At 41.8% G+C, this 21,412-nt stretch overlaps 1 protein-coding gene across 6 annotated transcripts in view; it reads left to right on the forward strand.

The window, feature by feature from the left end:
* LOC144042917 (RNA binding protein fox-1 homolog 3-like) overlaps window positions 1-21,412 on the forward strand; it is a 396,743-nt gene that overhangs the window by 226,515 nt on the left and 148,816 nt on the right. For all 6 annotated transcript variants that reach the window (XM_077556009.1, XM_077556008.1, XM_077556007.1 and 3 more), the window contains one exon: window positions 965-1,074. In XM_077556009.1, the coding sequence (XP_077412135.1) occupies window positions 965-1,074 (110 nt within the window). The remainder of the gene's footprint in view (window positions 1-964; window positions 1,075-21,412) is intronic.

A 21,412-nucleotide genomic window follows, 5' to 3' on the forward strand; every position in this document is an offset into this window, starting at 1 on the left:
GCTAGTAAATTAGCCAGCATTAGTTAGCGGTCGGATTAACATTATTGTTGGAATGATATGGCTGTTGGATTAATGTTACATTATAACATTTTTTTTTTTTATGTTAACCATGAATCCTGAATGTCCTCTGTGTTTGTGCATGTTGCAAGTGTTGCACTCACTAGCTCCAGATATGAAAGGGAATGTGGCACTGTGTCACATGACAGTGTCACAGTGACAGATTAGAAAGGACAAGATTTTACAAAAATCATATAATTTTTGTCTCGTTTTTGTTCATCAACTAAAATGTCCATAGACTTTAGTCCAGTTTTTATTAAGTGAAATACATTTTCTTCTCATCTTCGTTAGTCGACGAAAATGCATACTGATTTATTAATGAGGGTTTTAGTCTAGTCTAGTCTAGTTTTAGTGCGGTGAAAAATGTGTTTTGACGAAATTATTTTTGATTAGTTTTCGTTGACGAAATTATCACTACAGGCAGGCATGATGAGAATCCAAAAGAGTCAACTGAAAGATGATGTCTTGGTGGATTAACATTATTGTTGCAATGTTATAGCCGTTGGAATAATGCTGCGCTATAACTTTAATTTACTCTTTTTTTTTTAACCTTTCACCGTGAATCTACTTCCTGTCTGTCCCATGTGTTTGTGCATGTTGCACACGCTAGCTGCAGATTTGAAAAGGGGTGTACAGTGACAGATTAGCAAAGACAAGATTTGACAAAATCATTTTCATCTCGTTTTTGTTTATCAACTAAAATGTCCATACATTTTAGTCCAGTTTTTATTAAGTGAAGTACTTTTTCGTCTTGTCTTTATTAGTCGACGAAAATGCCAGTTTTCGTCCGGTGAGAAATGTGTGTTGGCCAAAATATTTTTGTTTAGTTTTCGTTGACGAAATTAACACTACTCATGATCAAGCCACCCCAAATGTGTGACACCATTTTGTGTTTTTGTTTGTCCAGGTAACGCGTTGTGCAAGTCGGGAAGCATCGGCGTCTTCGGGAACGTGGTGTACAGCGGACTGCTCAACGAGCATTTGTGGCATCTGGGAGTGCCGCTCTTTACAAGACTGGTGAGTCACCTTTTTGTTTTTCTTTTGGAACCTCTCGACAGAGGCGCCCTCTGCAGGCTTGGAAGTCTAACTGCTTTGTTTAGGAGAAGCCAAATGCGTGCTTTTGGAAACTCATGTTACCCCGTCACGCTGATTGGGACTTAATAATTGCTGACATTTAAATGTTGCTTAGCACAGGAAAAAAATGACAAGGTTTTAATTAAGAATGGGATCAGTGGAAGAAATAACGCTTCGGTGGCAGAGAAGGTTCCAGATCAGGACGGCTTCCAGGGCTGTTAATTGCGTCCCCCAATCCCCCACCCACCCACCACCACCACCTAGTTTGCATCAATGTTTACGATCGATTTAAACATTTACGAGGCGGGAATTAGTGCTGATTGGTGCGCCGGGGTCGCACCTAATTGGGTTACCTTAAACGAGATCATTCCCATGATGGCATAAATGTCCAATGTGAAGCCTTGTTTGATGATCGCTTCATGTCAGAGGCTGACCATGTCTTCACCCTGTCGACGCCCATATATACGCATACACAAGCAGACACGCACACACACTAACACGCACACACAGAAGATCCAAATCAAAGTTGTTTGTTCACAAAAAGATGATCAATTTTGAGAGTCCTACTAAGTAGCAGAAACAAAATGTCTTCTTCATGGTATTATTTTTGATGATTGCTGAAATGCAGTCGATTGAGATGCGCTGACATCATGCTAAAAAAATTTTAAAAAATTTATGAGTTTCAGTGGTGGTTTCAGGAAATGTCTCAAAAAGCTAAAGGGTAAATGGTAATGATGCTGGCTAAAATGAGGCATAGTCGGATGTGCTAATTGTGCTGCTTTGAACTTTAAAAAATTGGGTTTTACTTTTGACGGAAATTAAGCTTTGACACTTAATCATACTTAGAAAAGCATATCACAAAATGCAAGAAAAGTAGATCATGCTGGCTGAAATGAAGTCAAGCAACAGATGACATCATGTTGGTTGTTGATTTCAACCTAAAAACATGTGGCATATTTTTTATGAAAACTTTATTGCTGTACTATTTGACAATATCTCAAAAAGCTAAAGGGTGAAACGCTGGCTGGACTGCCCATCTGGCGTACAGGGCAGATGCCCGGTGGGCCTGTGTCCTTAGGGGCAGATGTGGTGCTATTCAAGTATTATTTTCTTCTATTTTGCCCCGAGAGACCGGCCCACAGTTTAGAAGGAGTAGCCCATTCATCCATTTACAATATAGAGTCCAAACTGATTAAATAAATATCAGTGGTAGAGCTACATGGTAGCCAAGGGTAGTCAGGAATCAGGCTGAGCCGAAGTCAAAATGCCAGGGCCGATTATTTGTGCCTGTCCATTACTGATTGAATGATGTCATGCTTGTTGACCATTTGAACTTAAATACTGGTGGCATATTGAAATATATCTTCAGAAATGTAAGTTCAAATTGAGTAGGTTTTGCTCTTTGTCGTACTTTTCCCCAAAAATATACCAAGAAAATGCCAATGTTGCTGGCTGAAATGAAGCCTCGTTCGCATTGCTGAACTCTAAAACATGTCAAAAGTGTTGGCGAAAAAAATGAATCAGTTTATTTTGAATTCAGAATTGTACAAACAATCTTTAGGCCCATCTTGAACTCAAACTCTAAAGTCAAACTCTTGGGGCCACTGGTGTCAGTAATGGCTTCAGAAAAGGCTTCTGGTGGCTGAAAGGAAATCTGGAAACACTAGACTGGTGGCTCACAATCTAAAACTTGTTGTAACCAATACCCGAAATTTTATTCAAATTCAAATTGTATGACTTTCGAAAGCAGACAAAAATGTATCACAAAAATCTCCACAAGTTGGCTGAAATGAAGTCTGATGACTTGCACTTGGGGATCATGTATAACCAAATCTCTAACACTATCTCTAACCAGAGACACGAGCTGCACGCTTGATATGATCCAAACTCACAAACTTGTCTTAACTTTCACCAATATTTTTCAACTTTTAGGCCCCATAGCCATACTTTGAGAAACCGTGTCACAAAAAGCTGCTTATGGTGGCTGAAGTCAAGTCAAAATATCGACCTTACCATTTCAAGATTGTACGGCAAAGGTGATAATCACCTCTCATGCTCTCTGAAGTTGCTTGTCTAAACCAGAAGACAAGACGCAGCCCCTTAACAGGGAGCCGCCCTGCCGCGTCGGGGCCGAGTCCTCGTGTTAGCGCGCCGGGTGTGCCCTCCGGTGGTATCGCAGCCGCCGTCCGGCCCGCTAATTACTGCGCAACCCCGCTGCTTGGGTACCCGAAGGTGGTGGTACAACACATGGCGGGTGGTTAGATCGCCGAGATGTAAACCCTGCATTATTAACCGCATGTGTGTGCGTGCATGTGTGAGAGACGCACATGTGGGTAGGCATTTTGAGGCGTAGCCATACGCTACATTTATGTTGCCCCACCAAAAAAAATCAGCAGATGGGCGATTTGATGTGTACAGCTTAGCGATATGCTTACAAACGATGTTTAATCATGTCTTGCGGTGTCAGCGCGTAAAACGCCGCATGTTAGTTTTTGTTAGCTACACCCTTACACTTTACAGTCTTTACAGTTTGCAGTCAGCAGTTACTGTAGCTAGCCTGAATGCTAATGTAGCTTGTCCCAATTGAGCTCACGCAAAGGTTTTTCTGGGCTTAAACTGAGGCAGAGGTGGTACCGGTTCTGTTCATTCACACACATGCATATGTATGTCCTCTCCAGACTTCAATGGACTTTCGACGTTTCGAACATTCGTCATTCAGAAAAGTTCCGTAGAGAGTCTGTTTGTTTTGAAAGAGAAATAATCATAATTTTAGGGAGACTGTCGCTTTGTCTGAGTACTGTCAATAATTAGGGTTTTGGATTTACGATTCCAGGATCCCTAATACAAATCTTGATTCCCATCTTTTTCTGGCATACAACTCTCGTGGGAATCTAAGGGATGGCTAAAATAGAGAATCCATTCAGGGGCAACATTGATATAAAATCTTACGAGCCCAGGAGGGAGTCGAACATTTAAGGTATGTCCGAATACTGTCAGATTTTCAGGATTAGGATTTTACCATGTTTCCTAAAATAAATAGGTCAGTATATTTTTACAAAGAGTTTACAACGCCAACAAGAGTTGTGTGTGCTTGAGTAAATTTGTAGCGATCAATTTGGTTCAGGAATGCTCAGCTACAATGAGAAGCAAAGAGAAGTGTTTAGGAATAATACTTCTGTATATTTTTGACTTCTTTGTCCCCACTGTAAATGCATACCAAAAAAAAAATCACGAAAGCATTTACTTTAGTTCCCAAATGTTCCGATGGAGACTAGATTGTTCTAAAATTTAAAAAAAAAGAAGAAGAAAAGATTTAGCATGGGATAACGGGGGATTCATTTTAAGCAGGAAGAGTTCACGTTTATTTTGTTATACCGTCAGAAGTAAGGCACTACGATTTTATCCGGCCCCAAATAGAAATCGGTTTAAATCTCCACCCGTACACAACATGTATGTTTAAATCATTAACACGGCATTTTCCAACCTATGACTCTGATGTCCGAGGAATTGAACGATTGTTTGGTAGAAGTTCAGAAATGTTCCTTGGTAGTGAATGCAAGATTGTTGTCTGACATTTTTGGTCAAAACTTCAAGTATATCGGAATGCTGGTAGGAATTAGGGAGTAGGATTTTACCCGCCAAGCTAATTCCACTGGGAGTTTGAGGGCTTGAAAAAGAGAAGTTTAGGCAAATACGGAATACTTGCAGAAATTTGGGACTTGGATTTTCATCTGGCTCTTGAACAGAGAAAGGTCTTAATTCCTGTCAGTAGATGTGTACATTTAGGATATTCCTGAAAATGGTTTACGGTTTATGATTTAAGTGGGCTGGACTTTGTGAATCTCAACACTGACTTTGAGCTCAGATAACTGTCAAGAATTAGGGAGTTGAATTTTAGCCACTTCCCAACATAGCATAGGTCTCAATTCCCACATGTGGATGTGCACGTTAAACCGTACCCAAAAGAGTCATAGGCCAAGGCTTCAAGGATGAAAGCTAATTTCTAAACATCGGAGGAATTCCAAGTAGAGGCAAGATTGTAGTGAAATGTCGAGGAAAAAAAAACGATCCCCCCCCCCCCCCCCGTGGGAGAGTCGGACATTTTAGGCAGGAAGAGCTCACTTCCTGCTTGAAAGCTTTATCTTCATAATGGATGCGCTACTCTCAAGGGGAAGTCGAGACCACGCTCGTAAGTCCAAATGGTCCGGGAATGTACCCACTCCAATATGGAATTCCTTTATTTGAAGGAGTTTCCCGGAGACTATGGGATTTTGCAATGGTGATATTTTTTTTTCCTAATCCCACGCTCCTCTGGAGTGCCCTCTGTGTCGAGACCTTGTTGTGTTTTTTTTTCCCAACCCCCTCTTTCAGCACCCACTCTTTCGCAGCTTCACTTATTTATAAGCGCGACTTGAAATAGACTTCAGTGTTTGATAAAAGCGCCAACCTTAATCTGGCGTGCCCGAGAAGTGCATTTCATTTTTATTTCCCATCAGAGATTGATGGCGGAGTGCCGCTGCCCGCCGCCGCTTCTCACTTGCTGATTGCTCATGTAAATCCAGGCTGGACCCGTACCACAATGCATGTGTTTATGTGCGTGTTGTGGATGAAATGGCAAAGCTGCATTGTGATGCGTCCGCTGACTGAGAGTTGTCATCCCGCTTGCGCTTCCTTTTGTGGGATTGTTGTGGCGTTGCTGAGCCTTGTAAGGCAAGGGATCCAAATCCTAGCATTGATTTTCACACTGACACAAAACAACAAGAGCAGACGGCAGTTTAGAGCAAAGTACTCAAGTGCCACAATGGATTTTTAAAATAGACAGTCATGGGTTGACACAAAAACACACATACATAAATATGTGCATACAGTCAGGGCTCGAAATAAGCAGTTTGCAAGGAAAAGTTTGCATTTTCCGCCTCATTGAGATACATTGAATAGCAAAACAGATTCACAGAATTTTTGGAACTATGACGACAAAATATTCCAAAATATTTGCTTGGACACTCGTTAACGTTAATGCAATTCACTTATGTCACCTTTGTGTGGGACTTGGCAGTCGAGGCAAGGTAGCTCGGTGCTATGCCACACCAGCTAGCTAGTGACGAGCTTCTGACAAGAATCTTTCTTACGAACGGATGATGAGGAGTATTTAATAGAAGGCAGAGAAACCATGCTAAATGCTATATTAACCAAAGATTGACATGTAATTGTGAAACACTGCAATAGAGTGTTTAGGTGACCAAGTACCCTTTTTACAGAAGTCTAGTTGTAACCGTGTTACAGTGGAACGCAAAACTGCAAGCAATTTAATAAGTGGAGAGAAAATTATACAATATAATGCCACACATAGCATAGGACCAGAAATAAATTATTATGTAATGGCCTACGTCTCCCGAGAGATGTGGTCTAAAAAATAAAAAGTATACTAATAAAGTAAATGATTTCACCAAATAAAATTGCATGTTAAATGTGTATGTAGTTGTTACACAAAATTTGTTTAATGTGATTTACTATGATTTACTATATATATATATATATATATATATATATATATATATAGATATATATATATATATATATATAGATATATATATATATACATATTAGTGCTGTCAAAGTTAAAGCGTTAATTGATTAATTAATAAAAATATATATATCGCATTAATCATGAATTAACGCAGATTAATCCCACTATTAATTTTGACCATAGATTAGCCTTTAGCGTGACAGCGGATGACTACGATTAAGGTAGCACAGGTTGTGTTTGAGCAATAAACATAATTTCATGCATTAAAGTAAAGCATTTAATGAATGTTTGCGTATCACATTTAGAATATTTGTTCATGTCAAATTACCGGGGTCATTTTATTATTATTTTTTATTATGCAAGTAATTAACTGATTAGAAAAAGAGGATGAGCGTGTACAGTGGATTAAAAAATGTCCTCATAACATTAAATGTCAAAAGAATGAACACATAACCAGTGCTCTTCAAATTTGGCAGGGAACATTTTTTGATAAAAAAGCCTTTTTTATTAGGCAATTAATCGTGATTAATCAGAATTCTAAAATGTGATTAATCTGATTAAAAAATGTAATAGTTTGACAGCTCTAATATATATATATATATATATATATGTATGTATGTATGTATGTAATTGAGTGTTTATTTTGCTAACAATTAAATACTTACTTACTATTACAATAAATTAATAATCAACTACTGAAATCATTTTGTATTTGTTAATTTTTTGTTAACTTTACATTTTTTTTTTATAAATTAAGAATTTATAAATGTACTGTATTATCATTTACAATACGTGTAGACTCTATACGTTGTTTATTTTACTAATATTCAAATGTTATTATTTCACAAAGTGAATGTAACAGTTGTTGATTCAAACATACTCAATTGGGTCAAAATGTTAGCGATGTAACAATAAACTCAAGCACTGATTCAATCTCGACTGGATTTAAAAAAATAATATATATTTTTTAACCCAAATGAATGACTCATTTTATAACCAAAAGATCTTTTTAACATCTGCATTTTGGCCTTGTTACAAACAGTATGTTTTTGTAACTTGAAAAAAAAAAAAACTTAAATGAACTACTTGAATCATTTTGACTGCATTATGCAGTTTGTTTACAGTACAGACATAAGAGAGTGGTTAACAAGGCATTGCGAGTCGATTCATTCAGTTTTTTTACATCGATGCATATTTTATGCACTTTAAATAGATTTTTGATGTATCGTTACATTCCTCTAAAATACTCATTTTATGTTACCTATTTACAATATATTCTATATTTTTTAATCAGATAAATGAATAAAACATGAATAAATGCATTTTAATGAACCAATTCTACAGGGGAAAACATGATGAAATGAATGCAACAAATAATGTAAAACTCTCAACGAATGGAGCTGCCCGGCTGCGGCCCGCCGATCATACTTTAACCACCCCTGGTCTTCAACGTCCCCCATGACACTTAAACTCACCCCCTCCTCCCGCTCGCCTTTTCATGGCACTTTGCTTCTCACGCGGAAATTAGTGTGGCACTAGCATCACATTCTCTCAGGCGGCCAAATGTTGTCGGGGCGTCCTCCCGGGATAAAATGAGCTCATCCCGCAGGAGGCCTGTGATTGGAAGAAGGGGGAAGAACGGGGGAAGGAGATGGGGGGAGACACCGCGGAAACCACCGGAGCTTGCCGCGGGGTTAATGCTCCGCCGCCTCCGCCCCCTCACAGTGGTGTATTGATGATACGTTTGGAGAATCGCTGAGGCAGGCGTATTGTTAAAGCCAAGAAGAAGAGGAGGAGGAGGAGGAGGAGGACCCCCCCCCCCACACCTCCTTCTTCCTTAGTAGATGTAAAAGACGGCAAAGCGCGCTGCGGTGGTATCGCAGCATACCCAAACACTTTGTCGGGTTCTGATTGTAGCAACCTGGCGGGACCCTGCGGCGTTCGTTTTTCATCGCACTCTTCTTCCTTCAACTTAATCCTCCAACATCAACACATACCTTAACCCCCCCTTAGAGCCAGTCCCCTAAACCCACCGCTCTGAATCCTTCCCGGGACGTTAAATTTCACAGCGCCGTCTCCCGGCAGCGGGCGGCGGCGGTGGCAGAGGAACGCTCGCAGGCAGCTGTCAGGCGCGTACTCCTATTGAGCCTCAATAAGAGACGGCCCAGGAGGGGGTATTGGCGGCAGGGGGTAGGGGGAGCGAGGTAGGGAGGGCGCATCAAAAGAAAAGAGGGGTTCCATCGTCTTCTCCTCATAAGAACGTGCCAGGAAGGAGGGGGGCTTAAAAAGTGAAGAAGAAACGGTGAGAGAGACATTAGAAGAAGAAGAGTGAGGTGTTGGTGGGTGGGGGCGAAGTGGTAGTGGGAGGAGGTGGGGGGAAGCTCAAGTCAAGCCCCCCCGAGCCGGGGAGAGGGAGGGCTGCCTCAGCGGATCAGCGCCAGTCGAAAACCAGGCGCCACGCCGGCCGCACCGACCGGTCTCTCCGCTTGGCCCTCACTTGTCTACCATCCTGCCCTGCCATGATGATGTACTTTTGGGTGAGTGATGAGGCCTCACAACATGAGCGGAAACTTTCCCGGCATGCAGTCTCTGCTATTTTGCCGTAGGATGAAGAGGCTGATGATGATGATGATGTTGATGATGAGCGAGAATTCTTCTGATTTCTCTTGGTGGTTCTTTGCTTTTAATTGTTTTTTAAATCATTGTCGTTTCTGGTGCCATCGCTGAGCTGAAACGTTTTCCGACTGTTGGTAGTCGTCGTTTACGTGGACTCCAAGGTGAGGCGGTGGGGGCACTATTTTGGAAGAGAGGGAAGCTTGAAGTAATATCAAACTTGTGTATAAGAGGAAGTTTACCGTTTCAGTTTGCGGGTGTACCTTCCTCCTCCTCCCTAGTTACTGATGGGATTTTTCCTCAGTGGAAACGTTTCTCGAGACAAAATTGTGAATTCCTTCTCTGTTAGTTGCTATACTAAGGAAGTGGGAAAACACTCATCATTTATATCAATCCACTTCGGTGTACCTTCCTACCATAATGATTCCATTTGCAGTTTCACAGTGTTAAAGGTTACTACAAGCTGAATTCTGGATACAGCTCTGCTATTAGGCACCTAAAAAAAGTGAGTTATGCCTTACTTTGAGGCCTCCACCAAGGCCCAACACTCTTCATTTGGATTAGTAGCAAATTGTTCATAGATACGCATAACATAACATAACATAATTATTCACCTTTATTTCTGGGAACGTACCAACATTTAAAACGTTGGAAAGACTTGAAGTAAGCTCATGTTTGTTCATATGTTTTTAATTAATGGTGATGTTAACATTTGAAAGTCCTGTGTAGCCTGGTGCAAATGTTCTTGTAGTGCGGAGGTGTGTAGCCTCCACCCAGAACAATAATATCCATTTGAATCAGAAACAAATTGTTTCATAGATAAACTCATTTAAGTGGGTTTTGCTTGTGAGTCCAGCACACAAGTAAATCCAAACTTTCAGGAATATGGGGACCCAAATATGGCACTCATGAACTAAATTTGGTTTTGGAAATTGGTTAAGGTGTTTTTGTCTAATATGCGTTTAATAAAATGGATGGGTTGTATGCTAATAATCCTTGCATGCTATCCAATCCTAAAGGGATGGGAATGCATTCATTAACAGAATTTCATCATCATTTTTCATAGAATCGATTACCAAAAAATTCTGATAATATCATGATCACTTTGAATGTCAGTAGGCTAAACTGCTGATTATAAGCAGGAGAACTGTTTGTGGTGATTCATGGACTAGATATGAAACTATTAGTATTTAGAATTTGGGCTAAGCTAAGAGGCGAGTTAGCGTCATTGGTTAAACTAAAGCCCAGCAGATATATCAAATTTGTTTCCCTGCCAAATTTGAAGAGCACTCGTTATGTGTCAATTCTTGGACTAGAAGGTTAAGTACCATTCAGAATAGGAATAGTTAGTGCCACTGAGGTAAAGTACAAACAGTTGTTTTCTTTGCCGACAGGGACTTCAGTTGAATCTGTAACGTTATCTAGCTAAAAGGAGTTTGTGAGTGCGTCCTGCAGGTGGCGAGCATCACCTGTACCTCATTAGAATATTTATTCAGTGGACAGATGTTCTTCCGCGGGGCCATTAGCTTTAGTTTACAAGCCCCAGTCGCCGGCTGATGGAGACGGATGCGCGTTCAAAGACGTCCAGGTTACTCACCTGGGCCGCCACCCTCCCACAGGGCCTCGCCGACCCAGGCAGGCCTTGTGGTAATTGTCGGCGTGTCCTTGTATATCATCACTGCCATGGAAGAAGAAGAGGCTCCAAGTGGAGTGCGCGCTTCTGTCCTGGCCGTCATGAATAATTGAAAAGCGCCGGGTGCAGACGGTGCAACGGAGGTGCGGGTAATGGAGAGCAGGGATGCATGCAGCGTGGCAAGGAGTGGCAGTTTTTATGGCCGGGTCGGCCGGTGTGGAGTGCATTGGACCCGCGTTATCGTTAATGTTGCGTTGCTGGAAAAACGTAAACCGGCAGCCGTTGGCGAACAGGAAGCGGCTGCTTCAAGGGTGGCAGCGGCTTGGCGATCGTTAGCGGTCGTCGCTTCAGGCCAATGCTACATCAAGCGAATGGTGTCGGCGGGGCAGAATCTTCAAGAACAGTGGTTCTCAAAGTGGGGTCCCCAAACCTCTAGGGTCCTTTGAGCAACAGCTCGTGGGTCTGCACAATAATATGTAATACATCTATCTACTTTACATATTTTCTGTATGTAAATACATTTTGACAGGAATAAAGTCCTATTTTTTATTTTTTCAATTTACATTTTCAAGCCAGGGTTAAGGTTTTATGTCAGGGTTTCTACTAGTGTTGTTCCGGTACCGTTTGTTGGCCCCCGATACCGATTTGGATACCCAGCTTTGCAGTATCAGTCGATACCATACCGATACCTAAGTTTTTCTCAACATGAAAAAGCTGCCCTGCCATTGGTTCAGAGCATTCAAGGGCCAATAGGATATCTTAGCTCGGCATGCAGTGAACATGTCACACATCTGTAAATGTTGTGCATGAGCAAGACACAAGATGCTGCATCCAAAGTCCTATATTAGCGTCAGAATGAATGGTATCGACATGTTACTTGTTAGTACTCACCGATACCGATACCACTGTTTTAATGCAGTATCGAGGCATCTGCCGATACCAGTATCGGTATCGAAAACAACACTAGTTTCTACCCAGGTTAGGGTTTCAAAGTAAGATTAGGGTTTCAAAGAACGGTTGAATTTTCAAATGAGAGTTTCTATACATCGTCATGTTTCAAATGCAAGCCTGGGTTAGGGGTTCAAATGAGGGTTTGAAGCCAGAGTTAGGTTTGTCTGGTGTTGTGTAAGAAAATGGAAAGGACGGCCCATTAACAGCGGCTCCCCTTGGGCTCACTGTGGGCCCTTGTTGCTATGGCAACCACTGCTAAGCAGCGCTTAAAAGCCACTCCAGGTTTTGATTTCATTTTAGGTAACTTGCTATTTTTGCAACTTTTTATTATTATAATTTTTTTAGATATTTCATTGATGCTGTTGTGCAAAGCTGACGAAAATAAAAATTCATTTGGAAGATATTAAGGCTTGAAATTTTCTACACAAAAGATTTCCTTTCACAACTTGGCAAATGTTGATGCTTTCATCTTTTTAATTGTTTGATGTTTAAAGTTTGCGTGGTTAATTGGTGAACAACCCATACGGGAAATCTGATTAATGTTTCAGTGGTGTGTAAAAAAACAAAAGGCTAAGAATTGCTGTGGTGTTGCCAATTAGGCTTTTAGGCTGGGGTTCAAATATTAGGGTTTTGAAACACACAATTAGGGTTTCAAAATAGGGTTTCAAGCCTGGTTTAGGGTTTTACATGAGTGTTTGGGCTTCAAATTAGTGTTTCAATACAATCATTTGGGTTTTAAGACAGGGAAGGTTGTGTTTAAATTTGTTTCACATGAGGATTACGTTTTCAAGGTTTCAAATGAGGGTTTCAGACAAGGGTTAGCATTTCAAAGTACGGTTTCAAGCCTGTTTTAAGATTTTACATAAGGGTTAGGTATCGAAATTTGACGCCCAAGGTTTATACAGTAGATTCAAGACAGTTTGGGGTACCAAAGTAGGGTTCCAATCAAGGGTTAGGTGTAAAGTTTCATATGATGTTGGGTGTCAAATTTGACTTTCAATCGTGTGTCAGGGGTTGGGCTTCAAGTTAAGGCTCCTAACAAGTGTTAACGTTTTGAATCAGGGTTTCAAATTAAAGTTGTAAGCCATGATTAGGGTTTCAAAACAGCATTAATGTTTCAATTTCCACTTCCGACTTCCGGGTTTTCAACGTTTGCGACGTGTGGGCCGCGTCCCAGTGCTTGTGCTTCCGCCTTTGTGCCCCTCAGTTACGCATTCCCGTCGACGGGTGCGAGGCTTGAGTGTGTAGTGTCTTTCTCAGTGTCCGAAGCATTTCAGCTAGCCGAGACGCCCTCCCGCCAATGAGCGGGAGTGCGCGGTTGGGGGGCGCAGGGGTGGGGGTGCGAGTGCAGTGGCCGGAAACGGCGCTGATGTGTAAAACCCGGAAGTCGGAAGTCTGTGGCATCTACCTGATTTCAAGCCTGAGGTTGGGTTTCAAACAAATGTTAGGGATTCAAGTCAGAATTAGGGTTTTTGAATGAGGCTTTCAAACCAGTATTAGGGTTTTAAAGTATGGTTTCAAGTCAGGCTAAAGTACGGGGCGGGGAGGGCGACATCTCATCATCAGGGATGTGTTTATTGCAAGGAGGGTATTTGTGTGTGTTTGTGTGTGTGTGTGCATGCGTGTGCAGTAATAGCCTTATTGCAGTAAAAGCCTTATTGCTGCTGCTATCATTAGCGCCTCGGTACACACATGGTCAGCCTGGTGGGGAAAGTCATCGTCAAGTCCCGCCGAAGTCATTATCCAGATGTGACTTGAGGGTCGCCGTTTAACGCCTCTAACCGACACAATAAAGGCCTCGGCGAAGTAATCACGCCCGATCGGATGGCCTCTGCGCCGTAATGATGTGGGATTGGACGGCTGCACTGCTGCCGCAACGTGTCTGCGGGGCTCCCGAGCCGTTAACAGCTGACATCTTGCCACTGCCGAGAGAGGCTTCGGGTTTGTGTCGCTAAACACCGTACCGAGATGGGAGACGGAAAAAAAAAACTCTATCTAACCCATGAAGCTGTGAGTGGGAGAGAGAGAATAAGAGTGAGGGAGTGCACCACCTTGCCGCCCAGGTTTTAAACCGATTTAGTTTTTCAAATTTTAGTTCCAGACATGGGTTAGGGTTCCAATTAAGGATTACCATTCCAGGGCTTCAAATTAGGGGTTTAAGCCGAAATTTGTGTTTTAAACTAGGGTTTGAAAACTGCAAATAATGGTTTCAAGAATTAAGATCTCATTTCAAGATTTCAAACCGGGTTAGAATTTAAAGTCAGTGTTAAGGTTTCGGGAAAGGGTTCCACCATAGGCCCAACATGTGGGTTAGAAGACATGATGAATTTAGAAGCAGAAGTTAAAAATTGGAAGCAGAAATTGGAATTTAATTCCTCATCAAGTCAACGGGGAATTGGGCACCCATCCCGGACGTGGGTTGAGGTCAGGGTTCTGAATCGGGGCTGGGTGCCAGAGCCCGGGGCTGACCCCAACCACATACACAACGCGTGTGCCGGGGTAGGTGGGGTTATAGATATTTCGGTACAAAGTTGGGACCCCCAGAGGGACCAGCCCTTTCCGGCACAAAACCAAAGGTGAACCGTCGACAGAACACCGCCTCGGGAGCGCAATAATTTGTTATATGTGACCTCACTAGTCCAAACATGAAATTCTGATTAATGTTACATTTGCGGAATATGCGTCATGAAGCAAAATCTAGCTCACCTGTTTTCTGAAGCTGAGCTGTGATTGGTTGTTCCGTGCAACTGTGTTGTGGTATTGATAAAAGCTGCTGAATTTTGCTGCTTAACTCATATTCCGCGAATGCAATATTGACTAGATTATTTAATTTACACTAATATATTGCCGTCAAGAAATTTTTGGGGGGTTGACTTCCCCTCTAAGATGGATTGAGGATTTCAAATGAGCCGGAATTAAGGTCTCAAATTAAGTATTCGTGCCAAGGTAAGACTTTGAATCTAAGGGTTCAAAGTTCATGTTTCAAGCCTGAGGTAAGGTTTCAATTGAGGGTTTCAAATGAACAGATAACTGTGCTAGTGTTGGCGCTTTATTGCGTGAATCAGGCCATTATTTGGCGTGATTGTTTGAAGTCTGTTACGCTTGTTTTGTCTCGTCAGCGTTGTGACGGATTTCTTTCTCGTCAAGTGGAGCACGAACACTCTTTTTTTTTTGTGTCCCAGAATTCCTGACATGTGTTGTCTAAAAATAGCCCTCTAAGAGCTAAAAACAAGACAGGGCTTTTTTAGTGTGTGTGTGTTGCGATGCAGGAAAACACGCTTTTTGTTTTGTTTGTAATTTAGCCGCGCTGGCCTGAAAACGTCTTCGTCTTCTTCATCTTCCTCTTGTTGAGCTGACGCAAGACAACGAGCAGCTGGCCTCAGCTCTCACTCATCTCACACACTTCCCGTCCCAACAGAACATGAGTGAAGCATCCTGACGCGGCAGCAGCAGGCGCACGGCAAAGATCAGATAGACCCAACGGAACCGCGGTGTTTGATACCGTACCCTCAGATCAGATAGACTGAACGGGACGGTGGCGTTTGAGACCGTACCCTCAGATCAGATAGACTAAACAGGAGCGGGGTGTTTGATAGTACAGCTTCGGATCAGATAGGCTGAACGGGACGGTGGTGATTGATAGCAGAGCTTTGACAAAGGGCCTTTGTGCTCTGTGGTTCATTGTGTTAGTTCTTGTTTGGTTAGTTTATCTTTCCGTTGTGAAACATTACATCTGCATGAAACATTCTTGTATTCCCTGTAAACGGTAAATGGATGACTGAGCTTATATTGCACTTTCTACACCACATGGTGCTCAAAGCGTCACATTCACCCATTCACACACACATTCATACACCAGTGGTCGGCTGCCGCCATGCAAAGCGCTGCCTGCTCTATTCTCAGATGACTTCAAAGTGAAGCTACAGCTTCATTTTACACGTTAGCTTGAGGGCTGGATCACATGGACATGGTTTGAAAGATTGGACAATGTTATTGCTCCATGGACGGACAGCCTAAACAAAAGACGGATGGATGGATGGATGGACAGACAGTTTGTCCGTGTGATTCATATATGAATGGATGGGCAGATGGACAGTTCATGTGATTTATCCACGGACGGACAGGATGGTCATCTGTCAATCCATCTCTCTGTCCATCCCTCATTGGCTGGTTCATTCATAGACGGACAGCATCAATGAAGGATGGATGCACGGATGGACAGACGGGCGGCCAATGTGCTTCATCCATGGATGGACTGACAGACAGATGGACACAACCTGTGATTCAATCATAGACGAACAGACTGATTGATGTATGGATGGAAATGGAATGGACAGAAGGTCTGCAGGTCCATGCGGTTTCTTCTAATGGACAGAGAAATAGATGTGACTGATAGACAGCCCAAGTGATGGCTGGACGAATGGTCAGATGGATAGTTGGACAGAAGCTCGGGCCATGTGATTCATTCATGGACAGATGGACAAACATCTGGTCTATGTGAGTGATACACAAACGAATGGAAGGGCCATGCGACTTCTGGTTGGTTGTCAGTTAGTTAGGTTTTGGTGTGATGACCAGTCTGGGGCATCAAACTAGGTTTAGAGTTTCAAGCCAAGGGTAGCCAGGAGGGGTTTTCGTAAATAACAAGGGGTGGGTCCTCAAAAATGTTCAACGTAGGGGTGAATTCCAAGGTGTGTATGTGTGAGTTGTTTGATTTTGAACAGTCACAGCTAGTGTTGTAGATCTTGAGATCAGTATTGATCTCATGACCACTATTTAAGGGTCTTGGTCTCGTCTCGGAAAATGCCAGTGTCACAACTGATGACCAATGTGACTCCTGCAGAATTTTCTTGAGAATTCTCTTCATTTTGGGTAATTAATCGAAAAATAAAGATGAATCATGTTAGATTTTTCAAAATCAAAAATCCCTTTAAAAAAAAAAAACACAAAGTGTGTTTTGTATAAATGGCAAAAGCTTTTGGTATTTTTCTGACTTTTTCTCTAAAATGACAAGCGTGTGACATTCACCGTCCTTTTCACTGGGAATTATTTAACAGCGGACCTCAGTGGTCTTGTGATGAATATTTCTCTTTCTAGTCATCCTTCAAGCGGGTGGACCCTCAGACCGACCGGTCGCCAGCAAACATGCGGCAGGTTGAGCATGAAACATGCATGAGAGCAAACACCGCGCCCCCAATAACAAATGCTCACATGCGAAGTATGTTCGTTCTCAGCGGATGTGACGCCTGCCTCTGATTGACCCTCGGGATGAAAGAACCAAGGATGCATCACCCCCCCCCCCCCCCCCCCCCCCACACACACACACACACACATTCACACAGACAGATGATAGATATTTCTTCATTACATCACAAAAGCAAATAAAACACTGCATAGTATTTGTGTTATATACATTTGAAGCCCAAGCCCTTGATTGGAACACTAATTTGAAAGAATATCCCAGACTTAACCTTAATTTAAAATCCTAACCCTTGTTTGAAATCCTAACCAAGGATTGAAGCACAATTTGAAGCCCTAGCCCTGTCTTGAAACCATAATTTATATACATTGAACCCTAAGGTTAGGGTTAAATTTGATTTCAGACCATGGTTATGGTTTCAAATTAGAGTTCCAAAACCGGGTTAGGTTTTCAAATTAAGCCTTCAAACAAAATTAGAGTATCAAGACAGGGTTAAACTTTCAAATTAGTGTTGAAGTCAGGGTTAGGTTTTCAGAGTGTCAAATTAGGATTTAAAACCATAATGCAGGTTTTAAACAGGGGGCTGGGGTTCAAATTAGGGCTTCAAATGAAGGTTAGGGTTTGAAATTAGGGCATCAAGACAGGATTGGAGTTCCAAATTTATGTTTCAAAGGTTAGGTTAGGGATAAGGTTCCAAAAGTGGGGTTTCAAGCCAGGGTCAGGTTTTCAAATAGTTCAAGTCTGAGATAAGGACTCAAATTAGGGTTTCATGCCAGGAATGTTGAGGGGGAGAGGTCTCTGGAGTTCTACTTTGAAGGTCCGACATGTTTTAACATCATTCAGTAGTCAACAAGACAACATGTGAAAGCTTAGCCGTCAATCACCCGTAGAGACAATTTTTTCCCCCCGCCTGCCGTGAATACGTCAAGACGCACTCACTTTCTCTCTCCCAAAGGATCAACTTTTCTTCCGCTTTTTTCCTCCCGCCTTTCCCACCGCCGACGGATGCGCAGTGGCTAAACGTCAGGATGAAAGTTAGTTTGCAAAACAAACTCATTGTTTATTGATGACCATCAAATATTCATGCGCTTGCTCGGGCGCTTCTGATAGTTTTATAGCTGATTAACGACGCGTAATTACAGGTTTTATACGCCAAAGAAAAAAAGAAAAGCCTCCCAACAAGAAAATAAATGTCGCCGCACCGCTGATTGATGCCGAGCGTTTTCTGCCACCCCCCCGGAAAAAAAACATTTAAAAAAAAAAAAGATCGGCGGGGCCTCGTCTTCCTCGTCTGGGTCGTCTGTGAGCTCACACTATTTGACAGCGCGCGCTCTCGCATGCTTTTTAATTAAAAGAAAACTCAATAGCCTTATCAGGACTCGCCATTTGAGCTGGGAGACGTATCGATCGGCCGCCCGCTCGCCTGCTCGCTCACTTATGCAGATGTCGCGCTTTCATCTGCCAGCGAAGATCTGCTTTCACCAAATCTATGTCATATATTATTCAGCCCGGGCTCACTTCAACATTCAAATGCGAGTCTTTAGCTTCTTTTCAGAGGAAGGTGACTGCGACGACGAGTTGGCCATGATCATGCTTTCCCATCTTCCACTGTAAAAAGGAAAACTTACTCACTAACACAACATAGCATTAGCATGACTTTGCTTGGTATAACGTACCATTATATAAACATACGGTTACATAACTGACAAAAGATGTGTTTAGGTAACAAAAAGCAATGTTGTTATGACATCACTTAAGCAAGCATAACACTGAAACACTGTTACAAATTTCACTGCACTGTTAAATGAATCAACACAATATACTGATAACACTTACAGAAGTGTTACATAACTGACTTAATTGTTAGACTGCATACTATGACATCACTTCTTTGGGGCAGGTCAATGAACATCTGTTCTCCTTTTATGTTGAGTTCACATTGAAAAGTGAGTCTTAGCATGTGGCCTTGCTGGAGATTTTCAGAGGAAGATGACGATGAGATTGTGATGAAGCATCACAGCGGTCGTCTTAATTGGCCGCAAGCTTCCTCTTGATTTTTTTTTTTCTTCATCTGTAAAAAGGTGGTTGCCGGGGGTCTTTTGCAATTTGCGAAAATAAGTCCATTATGTTCATTAATTTAATAATGGGCACAATAATGAATGCGAGGTATTGCTCAATTAGAGGACGGCATCCAGCATCACAGCGTAATGAGATTAGGATGGAAGCGATGCGGCGCAGGTAGTGAATTAAAGCGTTACCAGAGAAGCTATCAGGAATTAAATTGTAATCCTGCGACACTTGTCACCGCTAAAATGGCTTTACTCCGCCCCTCCCCCATCACAAGTGCATTCTAGCCTATCACAAGGCTAAAGAATCCAAACAATATTGAAACATTATATTACATATATAAACATTATGCATATGTTATGTTTAAAACAGCATTCGGTTTTATCAGGGATGGTAAATTCGGTCCTAGAGAGCCGCTGTCCTGTGTGTTTTTGATGTCTCCCTCAACACAGCTGAGAGGCTCCTGCAGAACGTAATGATGAGCTGATGATTGGAAACACCTGGGTTGGAGGCAAGAGACACCGAAAACAGGCAGGACTGCGGCTCTCTAGGACCAAACTTGCCTATTATTTGTTCTTTTTATAATCTCCCAACCGGGCTTTAGACATTTATTATTGCTGAATGTGACAGTGTGGTTTTCTGTACCACAACCTATTATAACACATGGTGTTAATCAACTTATTTTTTTGTTACAGTGTAGTGTAATGTGACATCATTAATGGTCAAATAGAATTAATTGTAGTGTAACGTGCTGTTACATACTTACAGTAATGTACCTGTCTGTAAACGTGTAATGTGACCTCATAACTTACTACCAGGGCCGGAGTGGGACTCACTCTTCCAGCCCTTGAGTTTCAGGGCTCTGACCGGCGGCACTTATTTGGGCATCAATCTAAAATATCTTACAGTTCCCTCCGTTATTCGTATTGCATTTGAACAAAAGTCAAATTTTCAATACAATGTGCTTACATGACCACAATCAGTGTTTATTTGAACAAGTGTGAGAAAGTACATATTTTAAAGTGGCAAAAGAACAAAAAGGGACCAATAGGCAAGTACATGACATAACATAGCATAGCATAACCCAGCATAACATAGCATAGCATAACATAACATAACATAACATAACAAGAGACTGGTCATGTAAAAACTTAACAAGGCACATTTAACAAATGCTGTTAAATCAAATCAAGGCAGCTGCACTTCATGTTATTATTTTTTTTGAAAACCCATTCATGCCACTTCCATTGAACTACTTAGCAAACTGACACTAACTTTATTCAACCTTTATTTAACCAGGAAAAACTGATTAAGAAGTTGTTGTTTTTAATTTATAACTGTGGCCTGACAAGTCAAAATCTCTTGAGGGGAAGAAAAAATAAAATAGGTCAGAGGTCATGCTATGACAGCAAAAGTGTTTAGAGAAAGCTTTCCCATCATTCTTTGTTGCCGTTACAAGTAACAATTTTGACTATATTAATTACTAACTTCCGCTACCACGTTATTATTATTATTGCTACCTTGTGTTAAATTACTGTCACTTGGTGACCCACATACTAACAAAGGCAGGCAGTCAGCACTATATGTAATCATATGGCCCGCCTCAAGCCTAATGCATTTGGATGACAAGATGATAGTCAGATTCAAGTGTCTTGGACGCACTCTACTCTATTTGCTGATTTTCAAACGGATCTGCGGGCTGTAAGAAACTAGGCTGGAATAGCGACCCTCATAGCGTATAGGAATTTGTCAGCATGTCCAAATTAAACACTGCAGGCCTGCTTACTTTTTTACATGTGATTTATAGTAATGTTTTTTCTATTTTATTTTATTATTTTACAATGTCCATGGTTCCGTGTGAAATTTCAATGTCAATGTCCTGTTTCCCATCAAGGCGTTTCATTTTCCTAATGGCTCCTTCCTCTTTTAAATGCTTAAATTACAGCCGGATGTTATTAAAATGGAGAATAGACGGCTTCATCGTTTAACTTTTCATTGAGCGGAGGACGCGGCGACAAACTCCCGCCATCAGCACTTTGCGCGGCCTCCAGTGTTATTAGTGGCGGGCTTAATGTTGTATAGCGAATGCAGGATGCGCCGCACGCAACACGGTGGAAATGAAAAGCCGGAGTCAGACGATAAAAAGAGATGCCGGGAAGCACGTCTAAACCTGAAAAGCAAGACGCTCGTCGTTATTCCTCGGCAAAAATGGAAATGTCGTGTTTTTTAGATGTTTGTTTACCCACACAGTGTTGTTGTGAATGGGGAATGAGCAGCTGCACAAAGCAAA

Source organism: Vanacampus margaritifer, chromosome 2, assembly GCF_051991255.1.
Source record: "Vanacampus margaritifer isolate UIUO_Vmar chromosome 2, RoL_Vmar_1.0, whole genome shotgun sequence".
NCBI lineage: Eukaryota > Metazoa > Chordata > Actinopteri > Syngnathiformes > Syngnathidae > Vanacampus > Vanacampus margaritifer.